Consider the following 11228-nt stretch of genomic DNA (forward strand, 5'->3'; position numbering starts at 1 on the left):
CAAAATAAAAAACAAAAACAACAAAACAGCAAATACTCGTTAAGACGTCGGTGATGAGGGCCTGTTGAGACGAAAAGGAGAAGGAGCAGGGGGAGGGAGGAGCAAAGAAGACGCCGGCCGTCCACACACTAGACACCGGTACGTACCTCACACACACCCACGCACACAGACACACGCAGAGACACCCAACGAGCAAAAAAAAAAAGAAACGGCAACAAAAACAAACTTAACACGTAATATCGCTCCGTCTCTCGTGCGTGTGGATATTTGCGCGCTCGTCTCGGTGTGAGAACCCAATCCCCCGTCTTCTTCCGTTGTTTCTGTTAGGGCTCTGAGTGAATGGAGAGTGTTACAGGAGGGAGGGAGAGGGGGGAGGGTGGTAGAGTTGATCCTTGTTTAAGTCTGCGTCGACGGTTAGTATGTGCAGCGTGCGTGCGTTCACGTGTGTGTGTATGGAGGAGGGGATGAGGGGTAACTGAGTAGAGTGCTCACACACTCATCCAAAAAAGCAAACCACAGTGTAGCTGTGCGATCAAAGAGAAATGGGGGAGGGGGACGACCGCAAGCGTCACGCATATGCTGAGAGATGCACAGAAGAGGGATGGGTGAAATGCGGAAGAGGAGAATACAACCGGCCCGGGGGAAGAGAGAGTTGTGGGTAGTGTCATGATGAGCGCGTGCGCATCGCATTGATGTGAACACTTGAGACGGTGGCAGAAAAAGCGTCGACCTTTCTTTTTTTTTTTGCCCCCTCGCGTCTTGCAAGACAGGCGATTGTAGCTGTGAGGACGCAGCCACTCTCCCGCTTCGGCAATTGAGCATTGCATTGGTGAATCATGTGCCACACAAGCAAGAGACCACCTCATGGAAAAACAAAATATAGTCTGTCAGTGTGTGTGTGTGTGTGTGGAGGGAGAGGAGAGAGATACGAATTCAGACAAGCATTTATCGGTCTTGTGCTGACACATCACTTACATAAACACATTTTCAGTCTCAGACACATCAGGGAAGGGGTGCGCAGAGTGTGAGAAGCAGCGGTCGGCACACAGATGCTTTCATGTCCTCCTACCTCCTCCCCACCCTTATTATGTGTTGCTATAACAGAGCCGCTCTCGCCCTACAGTGCCACTCGTGTTAGCGCTGCTCCCCCTCCCTCTTCCTCGACTAAGCAGTCAGCTCCGCACGCATCTGGAAGTCTTTCTTCAGGGCTGCCTCCAGCTCTTTGCACAGATGCCGATAGCGCCCCGCAGTGTGGGAAGCACGCAGGTAGTCGCTCTCAGGTCGGAGCACGGCATGCGCCGCGGCTTGAGCGGCTGGGCTCAGCTGCGGCAACATGTGCACCCAGTTAAGGAAAAAATCCACCTCGTTGATGTCATCAATGGGGCTTTCATAGTCGTCGCCCTCGTCCAGCTCGAGGTCGGACTGCGCTACCGGCAGGTCGGCGTCCATGTCATCCGACGCGTCCTCGTAGGACCCCACAGTGTCATCGCCACCGTCTACGCCTAGTACCGCCTCGTCGTTTACTTCGTAGTCCTCGATATCGTCCTCGACGCCGAGCTTAATCTTCTCTAGATTCGCCTCCGACAACGTGCAGCGGGGTGCGTAGGTTTCTTCGTTAGTGAAAATGCAGTACTGAACAACGCGCGTTAGTGGATCCAGATAACGAGAAGCGAAGTCTGACCGCTGCGGCGGCGGCGGGGTAGCGAGATGCGGGTCGGTGGCGTACACAAGCAGCGAGGACAGACCAAGAATAGCAACCTTACGCGTCAGCAGCGACAGATTCTCGACCACCTCCGCTGCGTCCTCCTTCTTCACCTTCTGTTTGCGCCTCCCGGCCTTGCCAGCCCCAGCCGCTGCTGAGGCGGCAGTGCCATCGTTGATGCAGCCGCGGAAGAAGAACAGGAGGCCATCGAAAAAGCTGGGGTAGGCGTTGACCTGCACAATGACCTCGAAGGTGGCTGCAGCGTCGTAGTAGAAGAAGTCCATCAGCGCTGCGATGACCCAGATGCGCACGCGCACATCACCTCCCTGGATGTCGGGGTGGAGCAAGGACTGTAGCAGCAGTCCCACAAACTGCGGAAGGTACGGATCAAACAACCGGGGGTGCTCTGTGTTTGCCTTGGCTGTGTGAAGCATAGCTTCAATGAGCTGCGCCGGTGCCATCTGGCACTCCGCCACACACACCACGCCCCCAACCAGCATCTTTTCGCATGTTTTGTAGGTGGCGCTCATCAAAGCAGTGTCGCCAAGAAACTCGACAGGGGCACCAGAGACGAAGTTGTCCAGTACCTCCTCAATCGAGTTGAAGAAGTCGACACCGACGCCGGAGTCTACCAGCGCATAGACGAGAGGCAACAGCTCCCAGCACTCCGGTGGGATTGGCTTGGAGAAGTAGAGCACGTGCAGCAAGACCGAAAGCGTCTTCTCCATCATATCGAAGTTGTCTGGTTGCTGCAGTACATGCCTGACAAGACGCAGCGCGTCCACACGCACGCTCGCGAACGTTGCCTCGTTCTCTCCACAGCTAGTGACAACGGTGAGAACCGCGTCCAGCAGCGCATCCGCGCTGAAGGCGGCCTGCTCGTACATGCTCATATCCACCGCGTCGTCGCCCAGAGCGACGCCACCGTCTATTTCCTGCTGCTCCATGTCATGCATGGTTGCCAAAAAATGCTGGACGAGGGTATGGGCCAGCTTACTCATTACCGGCGTCAGCTCCGGAGCAAAGTGCGTCGCGAGGTGCAGGATTACCAGCGGCACAAATGTGGTCTGCACCTTGCTGAGAAACACGAGACACTCCTCAACGAGGGGGACGAGGATCGGCGTCAGGTACGGCCGCGCGCGCTTCATCTCCAGCAACGTGCACATGGCATCAATGCCCGTCAACCGCACTCGCATGTCGGTATCTTGAATCAGGCCGCACATCATCTGCATAAAAGAGGCGAAGTCCGTCTCGGATGGCATGACTACCTTGCTGTAGCGCTGACATACCACGATGGCCTTGCAGCGAACGCCAACAGACGGAATCGAAGGCTGCAGGCACGGGGCGACGTAGCGTACGAGTACCTGCGTCATCTGCCCCTGCCAAATCGCTGGCACCTCCTTGAGAAACTTGCGCAGGATGGAGAGGAGATGCAGGTAGCCAAACAGGCGCGCGCTGCCGGTCGCTGTCGTGACGTCAGCAGACTCGAAGCCGGTCGTTAGAACGCCGAGCAGCGCCTGTAGCAGCGGAGCGGGGTCGTGGAACTTCTTCTTGTTACCCAAAAGCGCCAAAATCGTGTTGGATGCAGCCTGGCGCGTCGACAGCTCGGCGTTGCCAAAACCCTCCTCCATCATATACTTGACGTAGTCGGCTAAGTCGTCTTGATCGGCGAAGACTTCTTCGTCCTCTTCGTGGAAGCACAAATATGGAAAGAGCACATGTTCGATCAGCTCCATCGCGTGCGGACGCAGGTGCTGCGTGTAGAGGGTCTCATCCAAGGTGCACAGCTTCACGTAGCGGAGCGCAAACATCTCCGACTTGTGATGCGTATGCCGGTCTGTCGATGACACACATAGCTGCAGCCACTGTAGCCACGTAGAGAGAAAGGCACTACTGTGGGCCTGTAAGAAATGCTTCGCCACTGGCGCAGGCTTCTTGCGTCGTGTCGCATCGTTTACGATGGAGTAAGACGCCATGGCAATGCGCTTGAGGCACTTGACGTACTCTGCGTACATCGTGCCGCCTGCCGCCAGCGCGGCATTGTAGTGCTGCTGAGGAAAGGCCAGCATGTGCTGGAAGAGGCCATCCAGCGCGTCGCCGCTCATTTCTTTTGAGCTTGTCAGCTGCAGCCCAGTCTCCAGAATGCACTCGGTCAGCTTAAAGACAAAACGGCACACACGCATGTCGTTGTAGCCAACATAGTCGGGAAGCTTACGCACCAGCACCGCGCATACCTCCAGCTTCAGTGGCGTAGGCACGAGGCCGGGCGTCTTGAAGCGCTTTGTATACGTGTAGAGGAACTCCAGCGACCCAAGGGCCTCATCAACACTGACAGCGCTCAGGTCACGGTCAATCAGCGGCATCAGCTCTCCGAGGTAGTTCCACTCGAATCCGCTCGTCACGTTCATGATGCACGCACGTAGTATGCGACGGTGCCCATCCGGCACACGGAACATGCCAGCAAAAAGAAGTGACTCCATCTCTGCCAAAAAGCCGGGCGTGTGTGTCACGATGTCGTCTCCTATGAGGTGAAGCATGGCGTTCTTGGCGAACAACAGCGCGGAAAGACTCTGCTCCTTCGGCAATGAGGGCTCAAGACCGGCGCGCAGCAGCGCGAGAAGGCAGTTGGGCCCCGTCTCTGGAGACTGCATTGCCGCCTCCAATTCCGATGTCGCTTGCGTCCGCTCATCTTTGCTACCGTGGTAGGCGAGCTGGAGCAGCTGAAGCACGTCTACGGAGGTCATGCTAGTCTGCGTTTTTCGCTTTCTTTTTATGTAGGTGTTCTCGACGCACATGTTCGAATGCGCGTGTACGGTGTTGAAGAGGCAGGTGGTGGTGGTGGTGGTAGGGGGGGGGGGGGGCAGCGACGAAAGGGGGGGGGGAGATAGACAGTAGTATAGCACACCAGACGTCCGTCTAGCGGTAAGGGGCACTGGATCGGGTAGAAGCTGTAGCATTACGAGAGACATACACACCCAGACAGAGGAAAAGAAAGGAGACAACAGCTCGCTGCCATCGATCCACATGGTGAGGGAAGGAAACAAATCACAGCAGACAAGAATTTCTGTCTCCGTCGAGGAAACTCGAAAATGGGAGGTGCTGGTCAAAGCGGACGCGAAGGCGACTGCACGACGCCATATCCTCTTCCTTGCCTCCTTGTGCTGGCTCGCTCTTCTTGATCAATTTGGGTTCACTTTACAGCAGTCCCCTTTTCCACAGCTCCCCCTTTCCCACCAATAGGCGTATTTTGCTATGAATCGCAAGCGCACGCAAGCAGGCGTGTGGAGTGTATGGGTAAGAGTGGACAGGGGGAAAGGGAGAGAGGGAGGGGGGAGAGAAGCAGGAAAATCAAGGGCCGAGCTCTCCTCAAAGCAAAGGGCAAGTGGTTGCTGTGGTTGCATCCACGCTCGCTTTGATTGCTCCACATGGCGACAAAGAAGGGGGTTTACATAGATGGACGTTTTCTTTTTCCAATGGTGTGCCCCCCCAGAGACACCTCAGAGTAAAGAGCAGACGGAGGGGAGGAGAGACGGTCTTCTCGCTTACCTCGCGCACATGTCGCCATGGCCAATCCTTCCCCCCTATCAAAGCGGCGACTGAAGGACGATTGCGGCGTTGTACGTGATGGGGCGGTACTGTGCGTTGAACGGTGTCGTTTCCTCGGGACGGAACGGGTCAAAGGAGACGGCAGTTGCGCTGCTCCTGGTGACGGAGTGATGAGCGGCCTTCATCGTACTGCTGCGTTGCCGCAGGCCTGACTTGCCCTTCCAGGGTCGCTGGCTGTGCTTGGGGGATGCAGCACTTGCTCGATGACCTGTCGCGTCAGCGCGAGCGACTGGAAACAACGAAGGCACTGTTTCCACCAAATCGCTCGAGACGGATGCCAGCTCCCCGACACCAGTAGCCTCTACGACGCCTTCATCGTTGCTGGGCGAAGGTGGTAAGCCTGAGGGGACGCCACCAACTGCGGTTGTTGATGCTCGCTCGTTTCGATAAGACGGTTGCAGGCGCTGAGGCTTCACGGTGGTGCGTCTCTGCCGCCGCTGCGTCTCTCCGCCGCTGTCCTTTTTCTGTTGGCCTTCGCGATCTAGCGTAGCAGCGCGGAGGGTGCAGTGTGACTTGCCGCTGGCTCCCTCAAAGCGTAGATTGACAATGTGCAGCGCGAGCACGCCTCTATGGCACTGAACGCAGAGCACCAGACATGGGAGGTAGCTGCGTCTGGAAACAAGTACTGCATTTGGGCTATCCGCCCAACTTCGACGCTGGTGTGCCGCCGTTGGAGTGGTGGCTGCAGCATGGCAGTCCGCTCTGGCAGGCGGAATCGCTCGTGCGTCACTTTCTCCTATCTCGTCCATGACGGCGGCCGCATGCCCTTCAACCACGGCAATGGCATCTGCAAAAGCGCCATCATCACTTGAGTAATTTGAGTGTGCCATATGGTTGAGATGAACAAATAAGACCTCTACGGCGTCCAACTCTCCTAGCGCCTCCACCGCCTCCTTCACAGTCACCTCCTCCGGTGTCTGTACCAGCGTTGACGATGCAGCAGGCACCGAAATGCGGAGCAGTTGACTGAGAAGCGGGAGTGGTGCAGCAGGGTCGGTCGATCGACACACTGGCGACTCTGCAGATACCGTGGTGGGTGCGGCGACACCAGCGGCCATGGTAGACTTCACTCGCGCAGGACGCAGAGAGGAGGCAGTCGTGACCGAGAGCTGTGGGAGCAGCGAGGAGCGGTGAGCGGTGGACTTTCCACTCAGCAATTTTAACGGAGGTGTATGCGCCGTGCCAAGTTCCCTTTTCCTTGTGGCCTCTGTGCTGACCAATGCTGGCAGTTGGGACATCTTGACAGAAAAACAAAGAAGAGGAGGCCGAAAGGGGTTCCAGCAGCCTCAGCTTTACAACTGAATGTCTCACTGCTTCAGTGTGCGTCTGTGTGTGGAGGAAGGAGGGAGGACGCAGAATGGGAGTCAGGCAGAGTGGCTGTGATCGAAGGGGGGCAGAAAAAAGGGGAAAAGAGTCTCACCAACTCCACGAAATCGGGGAGAGGGCTTCTCTTCACGTACACAGGCACACCAGCTCACAAGTTGTACGTCCCAGGTGCGGTCATGGCACTTCGCCCACAGGCGCGGACGTCGCATGGAGCGCGTACCTTCTGAAACGTGACGCCACCGTTGCTCTGACGGGAGTGGGGGGGGGGGGGGAAGGACTGAAGAGAGGAAATCAGCCAGGCGCTAACCTCTTGAGTTCGGGTTCGTGCGAGTCAATTAGCATCTGTGAAGAGGGAAAACGCAAGGAGATGATGAAAGACGACAGACTAGGCGCCTTGAACAGGGTGTGGAGGAATGCTTCGTTTCCGTCTTATCGGCCAGCAGTCTCGAATTCGGTTCACACAGGCACACACCGCTCATTGTCGCACCTTCCCCCTCCCTCCCTGGTCGCTCCTTCTGACCGGTGATACCCGAGACAGGCACACCAGTGCTGTCGAGGACGGAGGAGGGGGGGGGGGGACGGACCTTGCTATGCTGCCCTTATGGGCAAGACAAAACATTCGATGAAAGGGAGTTGCGGGGGCGCCGTACGAGGACACCCACGACCACTCGCTGCTAAAAAGGGGGGAGAAGGGAGAAGCCCTGCACGCCACAGCTCCAGAAGAGACTCATGGGAGGGAGAAAAGGCGGGCGTCAATCAACTCCTTTGCAGTAAAGTAGTTCAGCGTTGCCGTCCACATCCACTGCTGCTTCGCAATCGACAGCGATACAGCGGGTCCTGGTATGCCAGGGAATAACGTGGAGTTCTTGAAGCCCGTACGCTGACGGGCGTCGTGCACCATGCCGCGGTAGTATACTGACTGGTTTTGACCCATTCGAAAGAAGTGGCCGTTGGAGTGCTCGTGGCGCCGTGAGAGGGCGAGGTCCACCACGTACATGGAGCCAATCACCGGCGCCATGCGGAACAGCGCCGCCGCCTCACCGTTGATCAGCCACTGCAACGGGAGTTGGCTGTTTGGTATGATATGGCTGCGATTCGGGCCGGGATGCAAGACATTCACAGTGCAGGTCGCCGCCAAGATCTGCTGCTTCTCAATAAAGTGAGCTAGCGAGAAGGCAAAAAGCAGCCCCGACATCTTGGCGTTGCCGTACCCATCGAAGCGGCTAAAATGGCGCTCCAGCTCCTCCTGGCTGTCCCACTCGTGAAAGGTGGACACCGCCGTTGGGTTGGCTGTTGCCGCTGACGCAGATGTCAGCACAACAAAGCGCCACGGCGGCGGCATTGCCATCGAATGCAAGCGAGAGCTCTGCAAGCGGCGCTGTAGCAGCCGCAGCATCAGCAGACTATGCCCAACGTGATGCGTAGCAAACTGCTCCTCAAGATGCTGCTGCGACAGCCTCGGTGGGCTGCACATGGGACCAGCGTTGCAGATGATGATGCGCAGCGCTGGGTCTGCCGCGACGGCGTCACTAAAGTCGCAGACAGCCGCCGTGTTACTCATGTCGCACGTGTGAACCAGCACACGTCCCACTCGCCCGCTCCACTCCTTGTGCAACATCAACTGGCGGTCGACAGCGCTTGCAAGAAGGTAGCGAGCTCGCTCGGCCTTTTGGACATTGCGCGCCACCACGTGCACATTCACGCCGCTCAGAAGCAAATTCAGTGCTGTGTAAAATCCGATCCCGCCATACGATACGCCAGTGACGATCGCTGATGGTCCGACACCTACTTCGTCGAGGCCAACCCACAGGCGACGGTCAATGAAGGAGTGGTTCAGCTGAAGAAAGATCGTCTTCTCGGTGGCCGCGCTGTGGTGTGGCGATGAGGCAGCCAGTTGCATGACCAAGTCGCCCCGCATCAGTGACGGCGCCTGGTTCCGCTTGCTGAGCCAGACCCGCCCTGTGTGAATGTACATGATGTAGTGGTCTGCAATCGCGATGAAGATGCCGCGGAGGAGAAAAAGAAAGAACTCCCACACCCACAACACACGGCAGAACATTTTCTGCATCTTCCACATCGATTGCAGCAGGAGCGCAAGCCACTCACGTCTGTGTGACTGTGATGACCGATGAGAAGGAAGGGAGGGGGAAGGGGGCAGTCCACTGGAATACTAGGCACACACACAGGCGAAGAGAGGACAGCACGGTGCTTAGAAGAGAGACGAGGCGAAAAACGAGGCGTTGCAGCGAGTGCGGCGGAGTTCAGCCAGAAAGTCGTCTCACCGCAAGACGAATAAACACACACACACACACACAAGAGGTACGCAAGGACTAACCACGGCCGAGTATCTAAAGATGTAGCGCTAGGCGATGGTGAGAGAGAGAAATGAGGAGAGGAATGGGGTAGAGTCTGTCGAGGAGAATAAGGAAAGCAAAGGCTGGCAAAGGCGTCTCAACGGATGATTTTGCAAAAGAAAAGAGGAGTACTAGAGATGTTCCCAACCTGGTTGGAAAGCCACGCGCTCCGATTCGGGAAGCCTTCTGAACAAAAAAACACAGCAGCAGCAGCTGTCAACCGTCTCGTGGAGTGGATGGGTTGGGGTAGTGGGGGAAAGCAGCAGAAAGCAAATGAAGAAGGGGTTGATGGAATAAAATGTGGAGAAGGAGGAAAGGAGCGAGCGAGGTGCGCTTATGATCCTACGTAGGTATTCTCTCTCTCTCTCTCTCCCTGTCAGCTCTGCTGGGTGTACGCCTGCACTGCTCTTCAAGCTAGAGAAGGAAACTGTGAAGAGGGAGGGATCAGGTTCTTCACCGAGCCACTTCCAGCGACTACGACAAATACCATCACTTCAGTTCTGCTTTTTTTGCCGTTGATTACACAGCGCAGCACGCGAGCACTTATCATGGCAAATATCAAGACATCTATGTAAAAGGTGCCAATGAGATTGGCGACGTCTACTGGGAGCGGGGGGGGTAGTGACATAGGTTGCAGCACCCACACGATCAATGCAATCTTCTATCCTAGGAAGAGGAAAAGAATCTGGTTTCGTAACACTGTTCAGTTTGCGATAGTCTGTGCAAAACCTGAATGTGCCGTCTGTCTTTGGCATCAAAAGACAGGGCGAGCTCCACGGGCTTGAACTTGGTACTGCAAGGCCATTCTGCAACAGGTACTCCACCTCTTTTTTCATCTCCTCTCTCTTCCATGGATTAACCCGATATGGATGCTGTTTAATGGGAGAAGAATTCACAATTTCAATATCGTGAAACAACACGTTGGTTTGAGTGAGGGTGTCAGAGAAGAGAGATGAAAACTGGGTTAACAACTGTACAAGAGCTTTTCGATGGGAATTATCAAGGTAAGATAAATGCTCATCTAACCCTTTTATTATTTCTGAATTTGAAAGTCTGGGTGGTACTGCCATTTCCTCACGAGCAACCCATCCATCCAATTCAGACTCAACACTAGACACAAGTGCAACTGGGACAACAGAATTATTTTTAGCATCACTGGATCTGCCTACATATGCTTTAAGCATGTTAATGTGGCAAACACGAGTTTTCTTCCTACGATCTGTGGTACGAATAACGTAATTGGTGTCACTCAGTTTTCGTTCCACTGGATACTTGTAGAGCAGACCCAGGGACAGGCAGTAATACCAGCACAGAGTCGCCCACCTGAAAACTCCGGTTAGTACTATGTCTGTCAAAACGTTTCTTCATTTTGTCTTGTTTCACAGCCAAATTTTTTCGTGCTATTTCACACACACGATGTAAACGTTCACGCATTTTATTCACATAGTCTAAAACAAACCTAGGGTGAGGATTGACACTTAGTAGCTGTTCTTGGAGCAGTTTTAAGGGGCCACGGATTTTGTGTGCAAATACTAACTCAGCCGGGCTGAAACCCAAAGACTCCTGAACGGTTTCTCGTACTGCAAACATCATCATCGATAAACCATCATCCCAGTCTCGTCCAGTTTCCACGCAAAATGTGCGCAGCATAAATTTTAACGTTTGATGGAAACGTTCTAGAACGCCTTGAGACTCAGGATGGTAAGCACTCGACAGCTGATGTTTAACAGTTAATTCACGCAACACTTGCGAGAATAAAGTCGATGTGAAATTAGAGCCTTGATCTGTTTGGATAACTTTCGTCAAACCGAAAGTGGAACAAAATTTAATCAGTTCTCTGACGACTGCTTTGGCTTTAATATTGCGCATCGGAACTGCTTCCGGATACCTTGTAGCTGCACACATTATTGTTAATATATAGTGATGACCAGCTTTAGATTTTGGCAATGGGCCAACACAATCAATCAATATACGCTCAAACTGTTCACTTGTGATTGGAATTGGATGCAGGGGTGCAGGAGGTATAACCTGATTTGGTTTGCCCGCTAACTGGCATGAATGACATGAACGACAATATGCAGACACATCCGATTTAAGTCCTGGCCAAAAGAAATATCGCAATATTCGGTCGTAGGTTTTTCTAACTCCTAAATGGCCAGAAAAAACATGGTCATGTGCAAGCCCTAGAATTTGCGAACGATGACCCACAGGCACAACAATTTGATGAACACAATCATCGT

At 54.6% G+C, this 11228-nt stretch overlaps 3 protein-coding genes and 1 pseudogene across 4 annotated transcripts; all 4 read right to left on the minus strand.

The window, feature by feature from the left end:
* Positions 1–1164: 1164 nt before the first annotated feature.
* LBRM_29_2030 (conserved hypothetical protein) lies at positions 1165–4446 on the minus strand (the record flags this gene model as incomplete). Its single annotated transcript, XM_001566496.2, has 1 exon — positions 1165–4446. The coding sequence occupies one exon, from the start codon at positions 4444–4446 to the stop codon at positions 1165–1167; it is 3282 nt and encodes a 1093-aa protein (XP_001566546.2).
* An 840-nt stretch (positions 4447–5286) lies between these two features.
* LBRM_29_2040 (hypothetical protein, unknown function) lies at positions 5287–6546 on the minus strand (the record flags this gene model as incomplete). Its single annotated transcript, XM_001566497.2, has 1 exon — positions 5287–6546. The coding sequence occupies one exon, from the start codon at positions 6544–6546 to the stop codon at positions 5287–5289; it is 1260 nt and encodes a 419-aa protein (XP_001566547.2).
* Positions 6547–7361: 815 nt separating this feature from the next.
* On the minus strand, positions 7362–8711 carry LBRM_29_2050 (conserved hypothetical protein; the record flags this gene model as incomplete). Its single annotated transcript, XM_001566498.1, has 1 exon — positions 7362–8711. One exon carries the CDS (start codon positions 8709–8711, stop codon positions 7362–7364), a length of 1350 nt encoding a protein of 449 aa, XP_001566548.1.
* A 771-nt stretch (positions 8712–9482) lies between these two features.
* Positions 9483–11226, minus strand: LBRM_29_2060 (annotated as a pseudogene). Its single transcript is given in 2 exon segments — positions 9483–10235; positions 10237–11226. Coding segments are annotated over 2 exon segments (1743 nt in total).
* Positions 11227–11228: the final 2 nt, after the last annotated feature.

Source organism: Leishmania braziliensis, chromosome 29, assembly GCF_000002845.2.
Source record: "Leishmania braziliensis MHOM/BR/75/M2904 complete genome, chromosome 29".
In the NCBI taxonomy this organism is placed as follows: domain Eukaryota; phylum Euglenozoa; class Kinetoplastea; order Trypanosomatida; family Trypanosomatidae; genus Leishmania; species Leishmania braziliensis.